The sequence below is a fragment of the Leucoraja erinacea genome, chromosome 1 (assembly GCF_028641065.1).
Source record: "Leucoraja erinacea ecotype New England chromosome 1, Leri_hhj_1, whole genome shotgun sequence".
NCBI classification, from domain to species: Eukaryota; Metazoa; Chordata; class Chondrichthyes; order Rajiformes; family Rajidae; genus Leucoraja; species Leucoraja erinaceus.
This window is the reverse complement of record NC_073377.1, coordinates 97,012,790-97,037,319: the sequence shown is the minus strand read 5'-3', so window position 1 is coordinate 97,037,319 and position 24,530 is coordinate 97,012,790. Positions and strand designations below refer to the sequence as shown.

At 46.8% G+C, this 24,530-nt stretch overlaps 1 protein-coding gene across 2 annotated transcripts in view; it reads right to left on the bottom strand.

The window, feature by feature from the left end:
- Positions 1–23,850, bottom strand: part of LOC129699861 (transmembrane protein 144-like) — a 124,629-nt gene extending 100,779 nt beyond the window's left edge. Inside the window, exons 1-3 of one of the 2 annotated variants that reach the window (XM_055640000.1) lie at positions 23,511–23,850; positions 4,067–4,327; positions 3,808–3,977 (exon numbers count right to left, since the gene is read on the bottom strand). In XM_055640000.1, the coding sequence (XP_055495975.1) occupies positions 3,808–3,977; positions 4,067–4,149 (253 nt within the window). In that variant the 5' untranslated portion in view covers positions 4,150–4,327; positions 23,511–23,850. Of the gene's footprint in view, positions 1–3,807; positions 3,982–4,066; positions 4,328–23,510 lie in introns of those variants that run through there. The other variant, XM_055640007.1, reaches the window with a different exon arrangement.
- Positions 23,851–24,530: the final 680 nt, after the last annotated feature.

Sequence of the window (24,530 nt, the reverse complement as noted above, 5' to 3'; positions counted from 1 at the left end):
CAGAAGTTAGACTGCATTGTCCTTAAACAAAAGAAGACTTTACATTTACATCCAATTCTTTCATGTGGGTTTTGTCTCATCTGCTGTTAATTATCCAAAATGAGCCAATACTGCAAGTTATTGATTATCTGTGTTGTACAGTTTTCTTTTTGTTGACATGTATATTGAGTTTACTTGAGTTTAGTTCAGAGATACAGCAATTACACTGGCCCTTTGGCCCACCAAATCCATGTTGACCATTTATCATAATTGACACCAGGTCTAAGTTATCCCACTTTCTCATCAATTCCCTGCACTACATGCCAGGGGCAATTTTGCAGAGGCCAATTAACCTATAAACCAGTGCATCTTTGGGATGTGGGAGTGAACAGGAGCCTACGGAGGAAGCCCACAAGATCAAATGGAGAGTGTGAAATCTCCACACAAACCTCTTTGACATTAGTGGTTCCTAGACCGAGCTTATTCCTTACAAAGAAAACTGCTGGTCGTATTTGTCCTTTTCCACACGGACTATAGTGAATTACATCTATCTATCTTTCTATCTTCTATCTTTCATCAACCAGCATGGTGATTGTGAAGTCCTATTCCCCTACATTACGACTGCTTGTACAAATTACATTCTGTGCCATCCACCGCACCGTACCAATATTGTGTAGATATCCCCTCATGTGAATTTTTATGAGAAGTGTGTTCTTCATGTTGTATTTTGTGCTCCATTTTAAAAGCCACTGCTCTGTGTTCTATCTTCTGGTAGGTGAAGCATTTAGAGTCTAAAAGATGTGGCAAATAAAATACTCAGCTAGTTGCAGTCCTTAGGGATACAGCGTGAAAACATGCCCTTGGGCCCACCGAGTCCACGCCAACCAGCCATCACCCTGTACACTAGCAGTATCCAACAAACTAGCGACAATTTATAATTTACAGAAACCAATTAATCTATTAGCCTGTACGTCTTTGGAGTGTGGGAGGAAACAGGAGCACCCGGAGAAAACCCACACGGTCATAGGGAGAAAGTACAAGCTCCCTACAGGCAGCACTCATAGTCAGGATCCAACCTGGGTCTCTGGCGCTGTAAGGCAGCAACTCTACTGCTACCCTCCCCACTATGCCGCCCGTCACATGAAACTTTTTTTACTTCTGCCACAACATGGTCAGCACAGGACAAAATTCTCTTGCATTCTTGGCTGCCATCTTCATGCAATTTAAAATACGAAGTCAATTATAGTCTAATAACCTCCACTGAATCCTTTCATGTCTTAGACCACACATGAACCTCTCTGAGCATGATCCAAAAACTCTTGTAGTTACCTATTCAGATTTTTGAGTGCAGTAATGTGATCATTTACCTTCTTATCTCATGAAATGGTACTCAGGTTTCCTGCACTTCTACTCTTACTAGGGCCCATTATCTGCACTTTGTCTTTCTCATTTTAACTTCACTTTAAGTTTAGTTACTGTGTCTTTCAAATCAAATGCAGCAACTTTCACTCTCTCTCCACTCCTCACTCTCCCCACCCCCCACCCCCCTCTCTGCCCGTTACAATCCCTCTCTCTCACAAGTCAATTTTATTTGTCACATGCAGTGAAATGAATTTGCCAGCAACGATACAATTGAAAAAAACACAATACACAATAAGATTTAACACAAACATCCACCACAGCATTCTTCACTGTGGTGGAAGGCACAAAGTTCAGCCAGTCCTCCTCCTTTAGATTAGATTCGTTTATTGTCATTTTGACCTTTCGGTCTGAACAAAATTTTGTTTCCCTGCAGTCATACATATAATTAAAAAATGACAAAAACACACAATCAACACAAATTTAACATCCAGCACAGTGAGTTCACCAAAGACCTCCTCACTGTGGTGGAAGGCAAAATCTTAAAGTCTCTGTCTCTTCCCTCTTTGTTCTCCCTCTGCGCCGAGGCGATCCAGGCTCCAGATATTGTCACCCCACCGGGTGATGGTAAATCCCACGGTTCAACCGTGCTCCGCGAACAGGCCGGTTCAAACTCCACAAGTGGTCGCTGCCGCCGCCACAGCTCTGAGGCCGAGTCAGGTATCCGCTGCTGCTGCTGCTGCCACCACGGTTCCGGGGCCGAGTCGAGTCTCCGTTGCTGCTGTCGCTGCCGCCGCCACAGCTTCGGGGCTGAGTCGGGTCTCCGCTGCCGCTGCTGCCACTGCCACAGCTCCGAGGCTGAGTCAGGTATCCGCCACCGCTGCTGCCGCCGCCACGGTTCCGGGGCCAAGTCAAGTCTCCGTTGCTGCTGTCGCTGCCACTGCCACAGCTCCAGGGCCGAGCCGGGTCTCCGCTGCCGCTGCTACAGCTCCGGGACCGAGTCGGGTCTCCGCTGCCGCTGCTACAGCTCCGGGACCGAGTCTGGTCTCCGCTGCCGCTGCTACAGCTCCGGGACCGAGTCGGGTCTCCGCTGCCGCTGCCTCTCCACAGCTCCGGGACCGAGTCGGGTCTCCGCGGACACTGCCGCTGCCTCTGCCACAGCTTCGGGGCCGAGTCGGGTCTCTGCTGCCGCTGCCTGCCGCTACAGCTCCGGGGCCGAGTCGGGTCTCTGCTGCCGCTGCCGCTGCTACCACAGCTCCGGGGCCGAGTCGGGTCTCCACTGCCGCTGCTACAGTTCCGGGGCCGAGTCGGGTCTCCGCTGCCGCTGCTACAGCTTCGGGGCCGAGTCGGGTCTCCGCTGCCGCCGTCACAGCTCCGACGCCGCCAGCTCCGCCATTAGGCCTCGGTGCAGACGGAGACGGGGACGGGGAATACGACAGAAAAAAAGTTGCATCCCCCGAAGGAAGAGACCAAAACATGTTTCTCCCACCCCACCCACACACATACACAACTTAATAAAACAAAATTAACTAAAACATGACAGAGGAACAAAAAGAAAGAAAAAAAAACAGACGGACTGCAGGTGGGCCGCAGCTGTTAAGCCAGCACCGCCATCTTTTCCATGTCTACCATGTCTTTGTTCACCCGTGGTCGGGGCCATGGAACCTCCGTAGTCGCCGCTATGGACGCCATTACGGAGTGTCTCTAACACACACTCTCTCTCTCTCTCTCTTTCTGCCAATATCGGATGATGGAGACCTAGAACATTATGATCCTGTTTTTATTATATTTTTGCCTTTTTAGAGGGGGGGGGGGGGTGAACACCAGAATGAAGAAGCACAGCACAGATAACTAGAGAATCACAATAAAAACGTTGACAGTTTTATAATCCACCAGTGGATCGTGAATATTGATGGGATGTAGATGTTCCACTTACAGTAACACAAACTCTCTGCCACTTCAGACCCTAATCCCTTCACTTCCAAAAACAAATTGTTTCTTTTTACGTTGAATGCCACTAATACGTTGGGCAGGTTATTAAAATCATTAAATATTTAAATCATTAAAACTCAGTACACTTAATGTTGCCAGGGAGAGGACTGTGGTAGACACAACTATGACACATCTTGAAGGTACTGAGCTACTATTAATGGGCTCTGTTACAGAGAGATTTAGGATGTTTGCCAGACAGGGATGTGGATAGTACTGGAGATACGTACTGGCATGTTTATTTGGGAAAATGCTTCAGCATGTCATTGTGAACAAAGGAATGTAATCACACAAGTAATGACATGTGCATGTAAACAAAACTGTTTAATTTATCATGGAAAAAATGTAGACATTGTAAAAGCTCATGGGCTTACAAATATATTGTAGCCTCAATTCTGCTAGCTAACAATAGGGTGGTGGTCAACTAGAGGATTCACATCAATTATTACAAGCCTAAATCAAATAAAGCATGCAACTCACCATCTCCTGTATCAATTTTCTTCACCGGGACAAAATTGCTGCCAAAACAAATGACAGCAATAGCTGTGGCAACAAAGCCTTTCACGAGTGGCAAGGTGCCTGTGAGATTCTTTGCCATTGCTTTTGTTGAATAAGAAAATCCTTGCTCCACAGAGCCATTTCTCAGTATCCTGTCTTGTAGAAAGAAACTACAATGAACAATTTCAATAATTTCTTTTGCGGTATCTAAATTTCTACGCAGAAGATGCATCCAACTTACTGTGTTTGAAAACGCTTTTGGGGATCGTCGCACTGCATCCCATGACATACGCTGCTCCAATGCAGATCAACACGAGAGACCATCTCAAGCTAAATAACATGCTGCTTGAAAGGGAGACACGGTTCTGCAGCGACAGGTCTCGCAAAGGCTGAGGTTCACGGTGTGACCAGGCATGCCGTACTTGTTTCACAGGTGCTGATGGAGGGAGGGCCTTTAGTCAGTAGACGGTGTCATCATTAATGCCGTTTAATTGCAAATTACCTGCCAAAGAAATGCCCGGTGGATTATAAAGCTGTGACCGTTTTATTGTGACAACGAGATGTTGCTCATTAAGAGGAATGAAATTACCACAAGCCTAAACCAATATCAGCACAGTTCGGTAAAATCATTCCCCAAAACACGTTGTCTTATAATTAGAAAATCACAGTTAATTCATCTCATTGGCAATCCCAGCGACGCACGTGACGCGGTGGTGCTGTTTTCCGACAGGAACGGTGATGGACGCACCTCACATCTCTGTCCTCCATTCCTGCGGACTTCCACCGCTGGAAGTACAGGATTTTGGTGTGTGTGCTTTATTATCATTAGAAGCTCATCCGCCCTTTAACACGTCTTGTTTTTGGTCCTGCAGGGGGTCCACAGCCCCCTCCTCATCTGGCAAACCAGGTGGGGGGGACGGTTTAGTTGCCGTCTATCCGACCATGGAGAAGGGAGCACGGGATTACATGGTACCCGTGGCGGGGGGGAACTCCCCCCACTACTGACCTGTAAATACCTATCCAAATACTGTAAGTATTTAGTTTGAAGTTGTGACTGTTAATTGGTTCTATTTCTAGACCCCCAGGCAGTCCAGTCAAATATAAGTAGCCAGGCAATACAGCAATAAGATGATTGCATGGTTCTGTTTTTTAAACGCTACAGGTTTAGTTTATTATTATAACATAATTGAAAATAGAATTTTCCAAAAACTGAATTGCAAATATAATTAATCTAGGATGGTTTTGCATCAATGTAGAATCCAAGGCCTTGCTATTATCCAAGGTCTTGTCTCAGAGCATGTCCTACTTTGCAAGGTTCAGAGAAGGTACAGGGTAGAAATGTGAGTTCAAAAACAACAGCTGTAGTGTCGAAGTAACATTGTGCGCTGTATGACGTTGTGACCTCCTGCTTTTGCACACTTCCTGCATTAGGACCATGCGCAATCATCCATTTACAAATATGTCATCCAGGGGGATGTGCAGGCAAGGCAGAGGGTTCTCCCAATAGTCATCAAAAAATTACCTGCAATGTATACCTGATGTGAAATGAGAAGACCACATTTGCTCCATAGTGTTAAAGCACCCTTCAAACATTTACCAATTTATATCCTTGCTCACATCCCTCATAATATCCAATTCATTTTAACATTAATGACAATGATTTATGTTCTCTATTGCCTCTAATATAGCGTTACATTTCAGGATGCTTTGCTGGGAATCAAGCCACATAAGAAAAAAAATAAGGAAAATGACAAAAGTTTAGTTAAGGCAGTAGCTTTAAAATAAGATATGAAAAGAGAAAGAGGTTAAAAAGTCTCAGAAATTAACTGAATTGATCGAAAGTTACAGAATAGAAACAGGCAAAAATTACAGCTAGATCCTGATTAATTGGGCAGGTGGGCTGAGGAATGGTTAATGAGGTTTAATACAGATAAGTGCAAAGTGTTGCAATTTGGGAAGTCTAACCAGGCCAGGACCAACACAGTGAATGGCAGGACTCTGGGAAGTGTTGTAGAGCAGAGGGATCTAGGAGTACAGGTGCACAGTTCCTTGAGTCCACAAGTATATAGGGTGATCAAGAAGGCTCATTAGCCAGAGTATTGAGTATAGAAGTTGGGAAGTTATGTGACAGATGTAAAAGATAATGGTGAGGCCACATTTGGAGTATTGTGTTCAGTTTTGGTCACCCTGCTATTTGGAAAGATGTTGTCAAATTGGAAAGGGTGCAGAGAAGATTTCATGAAGATGTTGCCAAAATTTGAGGGCCTGAGCTATAGGGAAAGGTTGAGCAGGATAGAACTTTATTCCTTGGAGTGCAGGAGGATTAAGGGTGATCTTATAGTGGTGTATAAAATCATGAGAGAAATCATGAGAGAAGATCCCCCTCATCCTCCTCCGCTCCAGGGAATAGAATCCCAGCCTGCTCAATCTCTCCTTCTCCAGGTGCTTTCTTCATATAAGATAAATAACCATGCCACAATATTCCACATGTGAGCGAATGACAATTTCTGCTCAGCCTTCTCATTCCAACCACTTAGTCCGACTTTGACAGGGGCAGATTCACCAGGCGATTAGGATTTAGACTGGCCTCTAATTAGATGGATGGATTCTGGGGATCACTTCAGAAGCGACCAGGTATAGCAACAGGGAGTGGAGGGTTGTTGCTGACAGATAAACTAAGGTGATTGAAATGGCTTTTCTCTTCCAGAATTGTCATAATTATGTGATCAACAAACAGAAATATAGTTGTGCTTTTTCATGCTTCTTTTCCGAGTTGCTCTTCCAACTGACCTCTGTGATCGTATATCCAACGCAATATTCAGAGCAATTGTTGCCTGATCAAATTTTGTTTATTTGCCTCAAGCCTATAATGTCTTTAACATACTTGAAAATATTTCACTTTGAGCCGAAACTACATTTTGGCATGATTTCACGGGCAACCTCCAATTAATCAACATTTTCTTGAAAGCAATAAATTGCCTTATTTTTGCCAATGCTCGTTTACTCCCTGATTGAGACAATTTTCTAAAAAGAATCAAGCTGTGTTGACTTCAAAATTTGAGTATTGTTCATTTTGTGACAATGTCCTGAAGCCATCTTTGACACCGCTGACCAATTCACAGGCATAGTACAACCTAGCATTTGGTAAGGTAGCAGGAGAGAGAACTTATTCGCCCCCATCCTGAGTGATGCTGGAGACAAATACATCAGCTCAAAAGTAAAGTTGAAGCTCGTACAACTACTTGCAGCAAGAAGTGCCAAGTGGATGATTATCTTAGCCTCCTCCTGGAGATCCCAACATCACATAACTGCACTCAACCTATTCAATGTACTCCGTGTTTGAATGGCAAAGTGGATTGGGCATAGCAGAGACTACAGGAGTCACTCCATCATAATGTTGAGGAACTGCTGTAGAACTAGTTGGGCCTTATGTGGCAAGTTGTGGCTTATATTAACATTATTAACATTGCATTACAATAACAGCAATGTGGAAAATTGTCCACCTACATCCTGTGCACAAAAATACACAAATCATTTTAAATGTCGACTGTTCTTGTCCATTCTTAATTATCAGCAAAATGATGGGCATCACTGGTCTTATATGAAGCAGTATTTAGTCACCAATTAACTGTTCACTCAGCGTGGTGTGGTGGCGCCTAACGGCAGTGGCTCAACTGCATTCTGTCAGTCTTTTTTTTAATTTTTGTCTCGTTAAATGTATGTTTTGATTCTAGTTTTTATTATTTTTTTAGCTGTGTATATGTGGGGGGTGGGGGAAACTATTTAATCTCTTCCCTGTACGGGGGACCCCACTTTTTCCCTGTCGGGTCTCCGATGTCATTGGGCCTAACATCAAGGAGCCGTCAGCGGCCTCCAGCTGGGACCAACCTGGGGGCTCCAGTCGCGGAGCCTGCGGACCCTGCGGACCTGCCATCACGGAGCAGGCCAGCTTTGGAGCGGGACGAGCAGTGGTGGCGCGCGGCTGCGACCCAACTTCCAAGCTTTGCAGGCTCCGGCTGCAGTCCCTGTGGACGGTAACATCGGGAGTTCGGCAGTTCCTGGTGGGAAACCGCTTTTCGGAGCTCCCGAAACGGCAACTTCTCCCGCCGGAATCGCGGGGTTAAATAACTTGGAGCGGGGCCTAACATCGCCCGGCGCAGCTTAACAACCGCGGGACTTACCATCACTCGCCGGGGGCTTTAACATCGTGAGCCCAAGTCGACTCGACGCTGCAGTTGGTCTGCTGGATTGCGGGAGCAGAACAAAGGGAAGAGATAAGACTTTTGCCTTCCATCACAGTGAGGAGGTGTTGGAGATTCACTGTGGTGGATGTTTGTGTAAATTGTGTTAAGTGTGGGTCTTGGGCTTTTTTGTAATGTTAAGACTGTAGAAAATGCAATTTCGTTCTATTCTATTCTATTCATATTGCATTGCTTTAAAGGCACTTGCCATCATCAATGACATGCAAAACAGGCCAAATGGCCACTACAATCTTCTTGGACTACTTGGCTGAAGATGTCATTGATGCATTGGTCAAAGCCATGTACTGAACATCCGGAATTCCAGAACCAAGCAAGAATAACTGCTCTTGACGTAAAGATGGTATTTCAAGATTCAAGATACAAGAGAGTTTATTATCATGTGTCCCAGATAGGACAATGAAATTCTTGCTTTGCTTCAGCACAACAGAACATAGTAGGCATAAATAAATACAGAACAGATCAGTGTGACCATATAACCATTGAATATACATACACACACATAAATAAGCATATAAAGTGCAATGGGCTATTAATGTTCAGAGTTTTGTTTGAGGAGTTTAATAGCCTGATGGCTGTGGGGAAGAAGTTGTCCCTGAACCTGGATGTTGCAGATTTCAGGCTCCTGTACCTTCTACCTGAAGGCAGCGGGGAGATGAGTGAGTGGCCAGGATGGTGTGGATCTTTGATGATGCTGGCAGCCTTTTTGAGGCAGTGACTGCGATAAATCCCCTCGATGGTAGGGAGGTCAGAGCCGATGATGGACTGGGCAGTGTTTACTACTTTTTGTAGTCTTTTCCGCTCCTGGGCGCTCAAGTTGCCGAACCAAGCCACGATGCAACCAGTCAGCATGCTCTCTACTGTGCACCTGTAGAAGTTCGAGAGAGTCCTCCTTGACATACCGACTCTCCTTAATCTTCTCAGGAAGTAGAGGCACTGATGTGCTTTCTTTATAATTGCATCAGTGTTCTCGGACCAGGAGAGATCTTCAGAGATGTGCACGCCCAGGAATTTGAAGCACTTGACCCTCTCCACCATCGACCCGCTGATATAAACAGGACTATGGGTCCCCATCCTATCCCTTCCAAAGTCCACAATTAGTTCCTTGGTTTTGCTCGTGTTGAGAGCCAGGTTATTGTGCTGGTACCATTTCGTGAAATAATCGATCTCACTTCTATACTCTGACTCATCTCCATGAGTGATACGTCCCACAGCGAACTTGATGATGGAGTTCGCACTGTGACCAGCTACGCAGTCATGAGTATAGAGTGAGTACCGCAAGAGGCTGAGCATGCAGCCTTGAGGTGCTCCCGTGCTGATTGTTATCGAGGCTGACACATTTCCACCAATACGGACAGACTGGTCTGTGAATGAGGAAGTCGAGGATCCAATTGCCGGGGGATGCGCAGAGACCCAGTACTGAGAGCTTAGTAACCAGCTTGGAGGGGATGATTGTATTAAATGCCGAGCTGTAGTCAATGAATAAGAGCCTGACATATGAGTTTTTGTTGTCCAAGTGGTCCAGAGCGGAGTGGAGAGCCAGCGAGATCGCATCCACCGTTGATCTGTTGTGGCGGTAAGCGAACTGCAGTGGGTCCAGGTTTTGGCCTTTTTGATGGCCTTACTAAGGTCGTATCTGGACTTCTTGTAGTCCTCGGTATCTTCAGACATGAATGCCTGGTGTCTGGACTTCAGAAGAGTGTGGATCTCATAGTTCATCCAAGGTTTCTGATTGGAAGGTTTTTTTTGGATGCAGTCCTCCACACATTTCTTTATGAAGTTTGTAACGACTGTGGCGTATTCGTTCAGGTCTGTTGCCGAGTCCAAATAGTCCTGGAGTTGGTCCTCTGCACCGTCTCCATGCGGTGAACATGGCCCAGCCACCGCAATCTGTGCTGCCTTAGTGGAGTGTACATACTGGGAAGGCCAGAGTGAGACAGGATCTCGGCGTTGGACACTCTGTCTTGCCAGGATATGCCCAGGATACGCGGAAGACTGAGGGGGGATCTTATAGAAACTTACAAAATTCTTAAGGGATTGGACAGGCAGATGCAGGAAGATTGTTCCCGATGTTGGGGAAGTCCAGAACAATGGGTCCCAGTTTAAGGATAAGGAGGAAATCTTTTAAGACCAAGATGAGAAAAACATTTCTCACACAGAGAGTGGTGAATCTCTGGAATTCTCTGCCACAGAAGATAGTTGAGACCAGTTCGTTGGCTATATTTAAGAGGGAGTTAGATGTGGCCCTTGTGGCTAAAGGGATCGGGGGGTATGGAGAGAAGGCAAGTACAGGACACTGAGTTGGATGATCAGCCATGATCATATTGAATGGCAGTGCAGGCTCGAAGGGCCGAATGGCCTACTCCTGCACCTAATTTCTATGTTTCTATGTCTATGTTTCTCAGGTGGAAGGTGTTGATTCTTCTCTCCTGCCTGGCATATGTAGTCCATGTCTCACTGGTGTGTGTTGTGAGGTGAGCGAGGATTATAGCTGCCTTCCTGATCCTCTTATCAATCTCTGTGTCCAAGGAGAGGTTGCCAGTGATGGTGGAGCCGAGGTACATGAACTGATGGATGGCATCAAGTTCGTAGTCGTCGATGGTGATGACAGGTGGCGCCTCTGTATCCTGCCCCAAGACGTCTTCTTCAGGCTGATGGTCAGCCCGAATTCCTTGCACGCCCGATAGAAGCGGTCCATCAGTGACTGTAGTTCCTGCTGGGTGTGGGACACAACTGCAGTGTCGTCGGCAAACAACACGTCTCTGATGAGAGCTTCACGTACTTTTGTCTTTGCTCTGAGGCGGGTGAGGTTGAAGAGCCTGCCATCTGATCTAGTACGCAGGTAGATCCCCTTTGTTGCAGTGCCAAAGGCATGTTTCAGGAGCAGAGCAAAGATCCCAAAAAGTGTGGGAGCGAGGACGCAGCCTTGTTTGACGCCACTGCGGATGTCGAAGGGCTCCGAGAAGCTGCCATTGAACAGCACTGTCCCCTTCATGTTGATGTGGAAGGATTCTATCATGCTCTGCAGTTTTGGTGGGCAGCCGATCTTTGGCAGAGCCTTAAATAGGCCATCTCTGCTGACAAGGTCGAACACCTTGATGAGGTCAATGAAAGCAACATACAGGGGCATCCGCTGATCTCCTGGAGCTGGCGAATGGAGAAGACCATGTCCACTGTTGACCTTCCAGCTCGGAAACCGCACTGTGACTCTGGGTAGACACGTTCTGCCAGCTTCTGCAGGCGGATCAAGATGATCCGAGCAAAGACCTTGCCAACGATGTTGAGGAGGGAGATGCCTCTGTAGTTGTTGCAGTCGCTTCTCTCACCCTTGTTCTTGTAGAGGGTAATGATGGTGGCATCCCTCATGTCCTGCGGTACAGCTCCTTCTTGCCAGCACTGGCAGAGGACTTCATACAAAGGAAGCAGTAAGGTGGTCTTGCAATGTTTGATCAGGTCAGGGGGAATCCCACCGCAGCCTGGGGCCTTGCCTGAGGCCAGGCTGTCAATGGCCTTGCTGAGCTCTTCTACCGTCGGCTCTGCATCTACATCATCCATGGTCGGCAGACACTCGATGGCATCAACGGCTGAGGGGGGCACAGTGTTCTCTCTGGAGTAGAGGTCGGAGCAGTGTTCCACCCATCTCTCCATCTGCTGGCATTTGTCTGTGATTACATCCCCAGTGGAGGATTTGAGGGGGGCTGCCTGCTCTGGACTGGTCCTAGTGCCTTCTTAATGCCATCGTACATTCCCCTGATGTTCTCTGCTGTGGCGGCCGTCTGGATGTCCTCACTAAGCTGTGTCCAGTAGTCATTGGAGCAACGTCTGGCAGTCTGCTGAACCTTGCTCCTGGCAGCCCTGAGGATCTACAGGTTCTTCTCGTTAGCTGACCGCTTGTACTCGGCTAGGGCGGTGCGCTTGGCTTCGATGATGGGAGTCATCTCGGTCGACTTGTCCTAAAACCGGTCGTGCATCTTCGAGGTCTTCTTCACAAAGCTAGCCAAGGCTGTGCAGTGCATGGTGTCCCGTAGAATTTCCCACTTCTCTGTTGCAGAGTCTCCAGGACATGAGGTGCCAAGTTCTCTCTCAAAAGCCTCTGAAAACTGTTGCATGAGATCTGGACGGAGCATCTTGCTGACATTGATGCGGGGGTTCCCCTGCTTCTTGGTATGGTAAAACCACTTTGGTTGCAGCCTGATCTTGCAACACATCAAGAAGTAGTCTGCCACAGTCCGCACTGTGGTAGGAACGTGTGTGGATACAACACGTCTGACTAGGATCAGATCCAGTTGATGCCAATGCTTTGAGCCTGGGTGTCTCCAGGAAACCTTGTGCTGGGGCTTTGTCTGGAAGTATGAGTTGGCGATGCACAGGTCATGGTAAGTGCACAGCTCAAGCAGTCGCTGTCCGTAATCATTCATTTTGCCCACACCAAACTGCCACAATCCGTGGTCTGCGCCCACTCTGGCGTTGAAGTAGTCCAGGAGACAAGTTCTTCCTTGCTGGGGATGCTGCTGATGATGGATGCGAGGTGGCATGACAAGAGTGGATGGGCCTGCGGTGGTGTTGAGGCGGAGTCAGGAGTCGCTCTGAGCCATTATTGCCTGGTTCCACCGTGTTCTGCAGGCTGTTTCTTACTGCGAAGTCCACTCCGTGCTCGTTGGGCTTGTCAGAGTCCTTCCCCTGCCAGTAAAACGTGTGCACCTTCTCCTTCACTGTGCCCGAGTCTGCCAGCCTTGTTTCCTGAAGGGTGGCTGTGTCTACGTTGAGTCTCTTGAGCTCGTCGTTTATGACGGCTGCTTTCCTGCAATCGCTGATGTCCTGTCGGTTTTCAGAGAGGCTGGTCATCATTGTCCGGACATTCCAAGTTCCCAGCTTTAGAGCTAGTCTCTTTTGATGTGATCTTTTGTTGGTAGGTGCGAAGGTTGTGATCTGCTGTTCGGATGGTTCCTAATCCCCGTGCACCCAGTGAGGGTAGCAGATCGTGGACGGGACAGCACCTTATTGGCTGGGGGCAGCCCAGCTTGAGGTGGACGGTAGCTGTCCCAGTGAGATCCAAAAATCCCTCCCACCGTCAGGAGCAGCCCCTGGCGCCTCGCTTTACGCCAATCTAGCGATGACTTAACTGGTAACTGTGGCTCCCCGTGTTGTGTCGACGCCGCAGGCGAAACTGGAGAGTCCTCTCCAGGTTGTAGGTGTAGGTTAGCAGGTGATGTGTGGTCGGATGCAAGCCTGGGCGATGTCATATGGAGGACAGGCTGTTGCCCATGCAGCACGTCCCCCCCTCTCCACATCACTGATCGATCCAAAGGAACAGCAGGGCCGTTACAGTTTGGCACCAGCGCCATCGCAGGAGCTGCCAGAGTGAGGTTGAAGACAACGACGAACTGCCTTAGGGGGCTCCGACCGGATTTTCTTGAAGTTTACTCTTGGAGCCTTTTCCATGACTGGATATGGCCACAAGGCAGCGGAGGTTTTAAATCAGAGTTTTCCCTCTCCAAGGTTGACTGCCTTCCCAGGCTGATGAGCCCCATCTGTCCGAGACTAATGGGACCGTCTACCTTCCCGTGCAGGTCTATAGCACCTGCCCACTAGGATGGTTTTTAATGAGGAATTAATCAAAAAGTCCCAGTAAAATTGAAGTCAATTGAAATTGTAAGTAGAATTCCCTACTGGCAGGAGCCATAACACGTATGAAGAAAGAGGCTTGCAATTTTTGGAAGCTATTCATCTCAGACCCAGAATATTGCCACAGCGCCACCTGATATCAATGTCATAAAACTCAACCACACTCAGCTGCTTCCTTCCATGAGGTCAGAGGTTTTGGTGTTCACTGCTGTTTATCACTCCACTCAGTGCAAATCCACTCCTGGTGGCAGGAGTGTAAACAGAGCTGCAGTATGGGTCCTTGATGAATATGGCTTCCTTTTTGAGACTGTGCCTCCTATAGATCCCTTCGATCTAATATTGGGGGATAATATATTACTGTGAATTGAGAACTGGTTGTTGGATTGAGAAACAAATCTTTCTCAGATTGATAGGGTATAACTTGCGACGCATTGCATGGATTAGCACTTAACTCCATGTTTCTATGATCTCTATCAATAATTTGGCTGAGAGGACCATATCCATAGATCAAGTTTACTGATGATATAAAACGAGGTTGAATTGTGAGGAAAATGTGTCATTGCCTGATGCATTACAGAAAAAAGATTTGTTAAATCATGAGTTTGAAAGTTTGATCAAGCGGATCTAGAGGAAAACGTACTGCAGGCAAAAATGCAAGTGCCTTTGATTAGCAAATACAGAAGCTTTAGGTGAGAAGAACGTTTTAAATCATGAATCTCTGAAATCTCTGCCAAAGAGGGTAGTTGAGGATCAAGCAGATCTAAGAGGGAGTTAGATGCCCTTGTGTAAACGTCACTGAAGGCAAAAATGCAAGTGCAGCTAATGATTAGATGGGCAAATATTATGTTAGCTTTATGTTTGTGAGAGAGTTTGATTCCAAGAATAAGAGAGCCATATTGTATAAGGCGCACTTGGACCATGTTGTACAATTTTGGTCTCTTTACCCGAGAACTGATGTAATTGCAATAGCAACAATTTTTCCAAATGACACAGTGGGGGGCAGTAGGGTGGTCGGGATGTGGGGGGCGGAGGGTACTGACGCAGTTGGTAGAGCTACTGCCTCAGTGCTAAGAGACCCGAGTTCGTCCCAGACCTAGGTGCTGTCTATGCGGAAGTTGTACATTCTCCCTGTGACTGTGTGGATTTCTTCTGGGTTCTCTGGTTTCCTCCGTAATCCAAAGATGTTTGTAGGCTAATTGGCTTTTATAAATTGCCCCAAGCGTGTAGGTAATGAATACCAACATTAGATAACAGAACTAGTGTGAACGGGTGATCGATTGTCGGTGTGAACTCGGTGGGCCAAAGGGCCTGTTTCCATGTTGTGTCTTTCAACAATCAATGAATCAGACTAATTCTGGGGATGGTGAGATTGCCTTTAGATGAAAGTGAAAGTAAACTGAGGCTGTAAGTAGAAGTAAACCGAGGATATCTGATATGTTCGAGCTCACCCACTCTTCTGTACAATTCCGTGCGCCTTAGAAAGCACTTTATCGGGTTGCATCACAGCATGGTTTCAGAACAGCTCCATCCAAGACCGCAAGTGAGTTGTGGACACAACCCAGACCGTCAGGCAAACCAACCTCCCTTCCATTGACTCCATCTACACTTCATGCTGCCTTGGCAAGGCTACCAGCAAAATCAAGGATGAGTCTCACCACTCCCTCTTTCTCACCACTCCCTCTCCCCTCTGCCGTCAGGCAAGAGGTACAGAGGTGTGAAAACACACATCTCCAGATTCTGGGAACATTTCTTCCCAGCTGTTATCAGCCAACTGAACCATCCTATCACCAACCAGAGAGCAGTCCTGACATGCCATCTACCTCGTTGGAGACCCCCGGACCATTTCTATCAGACGTTACTGGACTTTCCCTTCCACTAAACGTTATTCCCTTATCATGTATCTGTGCACAGTGAACGGCTTGATTGTAATCATGTATAGTCTTTTTGCTGACTGAATAGTGTGCAACAAAAAAGCTTTTCACTGTACCTCAGTACATAAAACAATAATATACTAAACTAAACTAAATCGCTTTACATTTTCTGCTCTACATATTCGTCTGTGCAGGAAGGAGCTGCAGATGCTGGTTTAAACTGAAGATAGACACAAAAAGCTGGAATAACACAGCTTGTCAGACAGCATCTCTGGGGAAAAGGAATAGGTGACGTTTCAGGTCGAGACCCTTCTTCAGACTCTACTATCCTTCCATCTGATTAGCTGAGAGGATTTAATGACACGCGCATAACCGTTTATTTCATCTGCATGTCAGCAATCGTCTAATGCAAGAAAGAGTGAATGCAATGAGGCTGATTTCTGAATTCTGCCTCTCGGGAAATTTCGCTGGGTAATCAATCCGTTTCCATATCTATAAATGCAACTCCCTGTGCACCATTCCTGGAGAACATTGGATACTTTCGTCTGGCCTTCCTGTCTGGGGCTTTCCAAATCCACCATGTCTTAAAAGCACTGATCCTTGATCCCTGAACAAGTTCCAGCCAGAGTGGGAGTCTCTTTCAGAAAGATTCACATTCCTCTCTCTTCCCCCACGGTTTTGACCCCTGTCCCACCCAAACCCATACCTGACTAATTTCACCTCCTGATTCCATAATCCTCGGCCTTGATCCAAAATCAAATTTGGCAATCAATCTCCTCCTAATTGCCTGTGAGAATCTAGACCAAAGAGCTTAGCCCATTCTTTCAAGTAACAGATGGCTGGATTTCCCCAGTGTCTGCCACTTAGCACATTCTTTCATCAACTTTCTTGCGGATCTTTCTAGAAACTTAAATAACTGAGGGAAGGCAAATCTAACCACTGACAGCATAAATTGACGCAAAGGAAATGCTGGCAGAACTGAGTCAACAGTTATGTTTGTAATTTTATTTGTTTTCCTTGGACCATAAATTGGTCAGATAAGCAAATTACTGCCCAAAGTTGAAATCCCAGGTGGTAAATGTCTACAGATTATACATTTATAACTGCTGTGCAAACATTTCAACTGAGGCCAGCAATTATTTTCCTTCAGTCCACAGACCCCTTAAAATACCAATTTGTCCTGGTTGATTTATTTTCATAAGTTTATGTTAGCTAAATGCACCTTTGTTTGTTGATTTTAGCTCTGCATTCCACATGCATTCCATTTTAAATTTCGTTGTACATGGTCCATGTTACAATGACAATAAAGAAACTATTCTACTATTCTACACCATTGTGCCAGAGCTACTACACTCCAAACTTTCCAAGTTGACTGTGCCTGAACCCCTTTGTTGGTGGATCACCAGCTACCTGACAGACAGGAAATTGCATGTGAGGCTGGGAAAGCACATCTCAGATGCGCAAACGCTCAGCATTGGAGCATCGCAAGGCTGCGTACTCTCTCCTCTCATCTACTCTCTCTACACCAGCTCCCCCTCTCCTCACCCCACTCACCATCAACAACACCACAGTCACATCTGTGAAGTATTTTAAGTTCCTGGGAACCATCATCTCCAAGGACCTTAAGTGGGGGGCTACCATCGACTCCACAGTCAAAAAGGCACAACAGAGGATGTACTTCCTACGGCAGCTGAGGAAGCACAATCTGCCACAGGCAATGATGGTCCAATTCTACACGGCCATCGTAGAGTCTGTCCTCACCTTCTCCATCATGGTCTGGTTTGGCTCAGCCACCAAGCACGACACCTGGAGGTTGCAGCGAATCATCCGATCAGCAGAGAAGGTTATTGGCTGCAACCTTCCCTCCATTGATGAACTGTACACTGCAAGGGCCAGGAAGTGAGCGGGCAAGATCATCTCTGACCCCTCGCACCCTGGCCACAAACTCTTTGAATCACTTCCCTCTGGAAGGCGATTGTCAAAGCTGCGACAGCCAGACATTAAAACAGTTTTTATCCACGAGTAATTGCTCTACTCAACAGCCAAAAATCTGTAGCCTCCCTTTGATCTGGTATTTTGTTGGTTCGCATGCTTGATCAATGGTGTTTTATCATTAATGTTTTATTATTATGAATGTTTAGTGTTTTCTGAGTCATTTGTAACTGTCACTGTATGTTATGTTACTTGTGGGCAGAGCACCAACGCAAATTCCTTGTATGTGAATACTTGGCCAATAAACTTAAGGGCCTGTCCCACCAGCATGCGACTGCATGTGTCTAGCGCGACCAAACATGGTGGCTTGAGGCGTAGGGCCTTGCGGGGCCGGTCCCACTTCCAACCGCAGAGCCGTTTGGAGTTGTGCGGGGCTAGTCCCGACATCATACTCACCAATCAGCTGGGCAGGAGGTGGGCCAACTGAATTTGGATGTTGCACGGCGTCGGGCGGTTACGTCATCGCGCAATGACACGTGCCAGGCGTACACCGTCAAGATGCTGCGAACGATGTCAAGATGCTGCGTACAGCGTCAGGACGCTACGTACGGTGTCGAGACACTGTGTGCGGCGTCAAGACGGTGCGTGCGGTGTCGAGATGGTGCATACGCCCGTCGAGGTGCTGCGTACGGCCTCAATGCAGCGGCGGGCCGACAGGCCATTGCCACGCGGAATTTTTGGACAGTGTCAGTTTTTCGGAGCGCCGCGTGATGTCGGGACCAGCCCCGCACAACTCCATACGGCTCCGCCGATCGAAGTGGGACCGGCCCCGCGAGGCAGTACGACTCAAACTACCACGTTAGGCCGCGCTCGCCGCATGCAGTCGCATGCTGGTGGGACAGGCCCTTAACTTACTTCATTACTTACTTATATCAAGGACACTCCAATTCATTCTGTGCTGCCTAAATAGACCCACAAACGTACACTGTTAGATTTTATTAGAGGATTTTTCACATTCTATTGTCAGAAGTCATTGAAAAAGGATTTTAGGCCCTCACAGGCGTATCCTCTGTATCCCACAGCTCTGCTCTTGCTCCCCCTCCCCGCGGTCGCAACAGGAACAGAGTTCCCCTAGTCCTCACCTTCCACCCCTTCAGCCGTTGCATACAGCACGTAATCCTCCGATATTTTCACCACCTCCAATGGGATCCCACCACTAGCCACATCTTCCCATCTCCACTCATTCCCTCCACTGGTTAAGTTCCCTGGTTAACTCATCCCTTCCCAACCAAACCACCCCCTCCCCAGGTACTTTCCCCTGCAACTGCAGGAGATGCAACACATGTCTCTATACCTCCTCCCTCAACTATGTCCAGGGTCCCCGACAGTCTTTTCATGTGAGGCAGAGGTTCACTTACACCTCCTCCAACCTCATCTACAGTATTTGCTGTTCTAGGTGTGCGCAACTGAAGCTTTTCATTGTTCCTCAGTACACATGATAATAAACAAAAGTACTACTAACTATTCCCCCAGTGCTCTGATCTGAAGAAACGTACTTGGTACTGTTTGGTGACTATAACATTGCCAATCAATCTCGTGCGGGTGTTCAACCGAGCTACACAAGTGTAACTGCTACTTCACCCACTCCTCTACCCAGTCACTGTTATAGAGTCATAGAGTGATACAGTGTGGAACCAGGCCCTATGGCCCAACTTGACCACACCGGCCAACATGTCCCAGCTACACTAGTCCCACCTGCCCGCGTTTGGTCCACATCTCTCCAAACCTGTCCTATCCATTTACCTGTCTATCTTTTTCTTAAATGTTGAGATAATCCCTGCCTCAAATACCTCCTCTGGCAGCTCGTTCCATACACCCACCACCCTTTGTGTGAAAAAGTTACCCCTCAGATTCCTGTTAATTTTTTTCCCCTTCACCTTAAACCTGGGTCCTCTGGCCCTCGATTCACCTACTAACACCATATAACCATATAACAATTACAGCATGGAAACAGGCCATCTCGGCCCAACAAGTCCGTGCCGAACAACTTTTTTTTCCCTTAGTCCCACCTGCCTGCACTCATACCATAACCCTCCATTCCCTTCTTATCCATATGCCTATCCAATTTATTTTTAAATGATACCAACGAACCTGCCTCCACCACTTCCACTGGAAGCTCATTCCACACCGCTACCACTCTCTGAGTAAATAAGTTCCCCCTCATGTTACCCCTAAACTTCTGTCCCTTAATTCTGAAGTCATGTCCTCTTGTTTGAATCTTCCCAATTCTCAAAGGGAAAAGCTTGTCCACATCAACTCTGTCTATCCCTCTCATCATTTAAAGACCTCTATCAAGTCCCCCCTTAACCTTCTGCGCTCCAGAGAATAAAGACCTAACTTATTCAACCTATCTCTGTAACTTAGTTGTTGAAACCCAGGCAACATTCTAGTAAATCTCCTCTGTACTCTCTCTATTCTGTTGACATCCTTCCTATAATTGGGCGACCAAAATTGTACACCATACTCCAGATTTGGTCTCACCAATGCCTTGTACAATTTTAACATTACATCCCAGCTTCTATACTCAATGCTCTGATTTATAAAGGCTAGCATACCAAAAGCTTTCTTTACCACCCTATCTATATGAGATTCCACCTTCCAGGAACTATGCACGGTTATTCCCAGATCCCTCTGTTCAACTGTATTCTTCAATGCCCTACCATTTACCATGTACATCCTATTTTGATTTGTCCTGCCAAGGTGTAGCACCTCACATTTATCAGCATTAAACTCCATCTGCCATCTTTCAGCCCATTTTTCCAAATGGCCTAAATCACTCTGTAGACTTTGGAAATCCTCTTCATTATCCACAACACTCCCTATCTTGGTATCATCTGCATACTTACTAATCCAATTTACCACACCTTCATCCAGATCATTGATGTACATGACAAACAACAAAGGACCCAACACAGATCCCTGAGGCACCCCACTAGTCACCTGCCTCCAACCCGATAAACAGCCATCCACCATTACCCTCTGGCTTCTCCCATTCAGCCACTGTGGAATCCATCTTGCTATTCCTGCATTTATACCCAACAGTTGAACCTTCTTAACCAGCCTTCCATGAGGAACCTTGTCAAAGGCCTTACTAAAGTCCATATAGACAACATCCACTGCTTTACCCTCGTCAATTTCCCTAGTAACCTCTTCAAAAAATTCAAGAAGATTAGTCAAACATGACCTTCCAGGCACAAATCCATGTTGACTGTTCCTAATCAGACCCTGTTTATCCAGATGCTTATATATATTATCTCTAAGTATCTTTTCCATTAATTTTCCCACCACTGAAGTCAAATTAACAGGTCTATAATTGCTAGGTTTACTCTTAGAACCCTTTTTAAACAATGGAACAACATGCGCAGTACGCCAACCCTCGGGGACTATTCCCGTTTCTAATGACATTTGAAATATTTCTGTCATAGCCCCGGCTATTTCTACACTAACTTCCCTCAATGTCCTAGGGAATATCCTGTCAGGACCTGGAGACTTATCCACTTTTATATTTTTCAAAAGTGTCAGTACTTCTTTTACTTTGAACCTCATAGTATCCATAGCTACTCTACTAGTTTCCCTTACCTCACATAATTCAATATCCTTCTCCTGGGTGAATACCGAAGAAAAAAAATTGTTCAATATCTCCCCCATCTCTTTTGGCTCTGCAGATAGCTGTCCACTCTGTCTCTCCAATGGACCAATTTTATCCCTTGTTATCCTTTTGCTATTAATATAGCTGTAGAAACCCTTTGAATTTACTTTCACCTTACTTGCCAAAGCAACCTCATATCTTCTTTTAGCTTTTCTAATTTCTTTCTTAAGATTCTTTTTACATTCCTTATACTCCTCAAGCACCTCATTTACTTCATGCTGCCTATAATTATTGTAGATCTCCCTCTTTTTCCAAACAAGATGTCCAATTTCCCTTGAAAACCAGGGCTCTTTCCAATTTTTACTGTTTCCTTTCAACCGAACAGGAATATAAAGATTCTGTACTCTTAAAATTTCCCCTTTAAATGTCCTCCTTTTCTCTTCTACATCTTTCCCATAAAACAAATTGTCCCAGTTCACTCCTTTTAAATCATCTCGCATCTCATCAAAGTTAGCCTTTCTCCAATCAAAAATCTCAACCCTAGGTCTGGGCACGAGACTCTGTACATCTAATCAATCTATTCCTCTCACCATTTTGTACACTGTTTAAAATGTTAACCTTCAAGAGTGGTGTTAAAAGCCATTTAGACCTTAGCATGAGTATCGCTGGCTGTGTAAAGGCGATGGCTGGTGTTGTTGGCCCTTCAGCCATTGTCGCCACCTCAAAGATGTCTGGAAAACATGTGTTCTTCCTGAAGACTGAGCGGGCGGTATCTGTAGCCCTGAATGAGGGGACCACAGTGGGAGGGATCATCTTGCTGGTGGACCCATTGGGTACTACAGTGGTTCGAGTCACGCTCTCCATTGTCACAGCCTTCATGCCCGATGAGTTCCTTCTTCCCTATCTCCACTCTCTGGGGGAGATGTGGTCAGATATCATTCCTCTCTCACTTACTGCTGTTCATGCAGCTGGCGTGGGGGGGGGGGACCACTGAGGGACATTTCTGTGCCCAGTTCAAGGAGGCAGTTAACCTGGTCTTCTGGACCTTGGTCCCTGTGCAGTGCCATGCCTGTAAAGGGATGAGCTACCTCCACAAAGACTGCCCAGCCTCAGGCCACAACTTCCACATCGGCGGCCTTGCATGGTACCACTATCAGGTCAGGTCAGTAGGGGGGAGTTCCCCCCCTCCACGGGTAACATGTAATCCCGTGCTACCTGCTCCATGGTCAGATAGCTGGCGATTAAACCGTCTCCCGCACCTGGTTTGCCAGGTGAGGAGGGGGCTGTGGACCCACGGCAGGACCAATACAAAACTTGTCAAAGGGCGGATGAGCTTCTATCAAGCCAACGACCATCCACGCTTCAGTAGAAGTTGTGATCATGGTCGTACATAGCATTGTAAGGAATGATGATAAAACACACACACCAAAATCCTATACTTCCAGCGGTGGAAGTCTGCAGGAACTGGAGGACAGAGATTTGTGGTGCGTCCGTCACCGTTCCCGTTGGAAACCAGCACCACTGCGTCGCTAATGTCCTCTCCACCACTCCCCACGGAGGGCGGGGTTGACTGAGGTAGAGCATGTCGCGAGCGAACAAGGGGAAGGAGAGGTTCGTACTGGGGGTATGAAGACAAAGAATATAACAGAACATCAACAGGAACCTCCCCTTCGATACTTGATGACGATTTGGGTTGAGACCCTTCTTCAGATCTGAAGTGATTCTGAAGAAGTGTCTCGGCCCAAAACTTCACCTATTCCTTTTCTCCAGAGATGCTGCCTGACCAGTTGAGTTACTCTAGCTTTTTTGTCTATCTTCGGTTTAAACCAGCATCTGCAGTCCCTTCCTGCACCCTCTAGGATGTGTGCGAGGGTGAAGGGTGTTGTGATCCACTGGATGGGGAGGAGGGTTAGGGAGGCGGAGGGACAGCCCTGGGGTGCCAGCCCCTCCAACGGTGTAGGGTGCAGGTGTTCCTGTGGTTGGGATGTCCTAGGGCCTGGGACCTGGGTGTGGTGGTGGACAGAGCCCGTGAGAGTCATGTCCTCCGTTTGGACTCTGAGCGTGCCAGTGAGCAGTCCACCCCAGGGACAAAGGATGTTTCCTCAAGTTTGTCTCCCCAAGTCTGGAGATGTTGATCAGTGGCGCTGAGCGGGAGCCCTGCCCCTCTTTGCCTCAGGACCCGGTTCCGGCTGATTCTCTGGACCTGAGGTCATGTGGACCATCCTTTGATCTGATGCGGCTGGAGGATGACCAATTCCAGGATTTGTTCAAAAAGTTCTGTACTTCCTGATGGAGGGAGCAGGAAGGGCTTCCCCTACATCAACATTAATCAATATTATTCATACTTACAACACTGCCAATGCTTTTGTAAGCAACAAAAACTCCAGCTAGCTCCTGACTTTATTCTGGTTGTTTATTTCTCTTGTTGTCCTTCATTCTGCAGGTGTGGTGGGACTAACCATTGAATCCTCTTTGCTGCCACACTGTAGTACAATTATTTTATGATGTCACAACAGTCCCTCTGATCTCAATGTTTCCTTGTGACATCACAATGAACATCACCCCTTTCCCTGAGAGGAAATCCGCCCCGAGAAATAATGGCGGCATAAAATGCTGGCTTAGTTTAGTTTAGTTTAGAGATATAGCACGGAAACAGGTCATTCGGTCCGCGGAGTCCACGCCGACCATTGATCACCCACACTCTAGTGGCATGTTATCCCACCCTCCCATCCTACACACTAGGGGGCAATTTACAGAAGCCAACTGACCTACAAACCTGCACGTCTTTGAAATGTGGGAGGAAATCGGAGCATCCAGAGAAAACCCACGTGGTCATAGAGAGAACATACAAACTCCACACAGGCAGCACCAGTAATCAGGATCGATCTCGGGTCTCTGGCACTGTGAGGCAGCAGCTTTACCACTGCACCACTGTATTGTCCTAGATTTTGCAGAATTCAGCCTCGTTTATCCATTATGCCAAATTGGATTGAACATGGTGATCAATGCACATACATGAACAAGGGTAGTGCGAGTCAAGCTGTTCATCACATTGGGAAGAATGTACCACAATCTCTTACAGTTTCCAGAGAAGGATGATTGTAATGTCATGATCTGACAATGGATCCTCCAAAGTAGCCTCCTTGAGCACAGACGATCCAACATTCATCTGAAGACAGGAATCCCCTGCCCTTCTCCACCCAATCCCATGCAACATATGCTGCTTCAGGAGGTTTTCAGTTATGCTATTGTTTGAAACACAAAATGTTTTTTTCTGGTATTCTGGTAGAGTTGGTGCATTACAGCGCCAGAGACCCGAGTTCGATCCTGACTACAGGTGCTGTCTGTACGGAGTTTGTATGTTCCCTC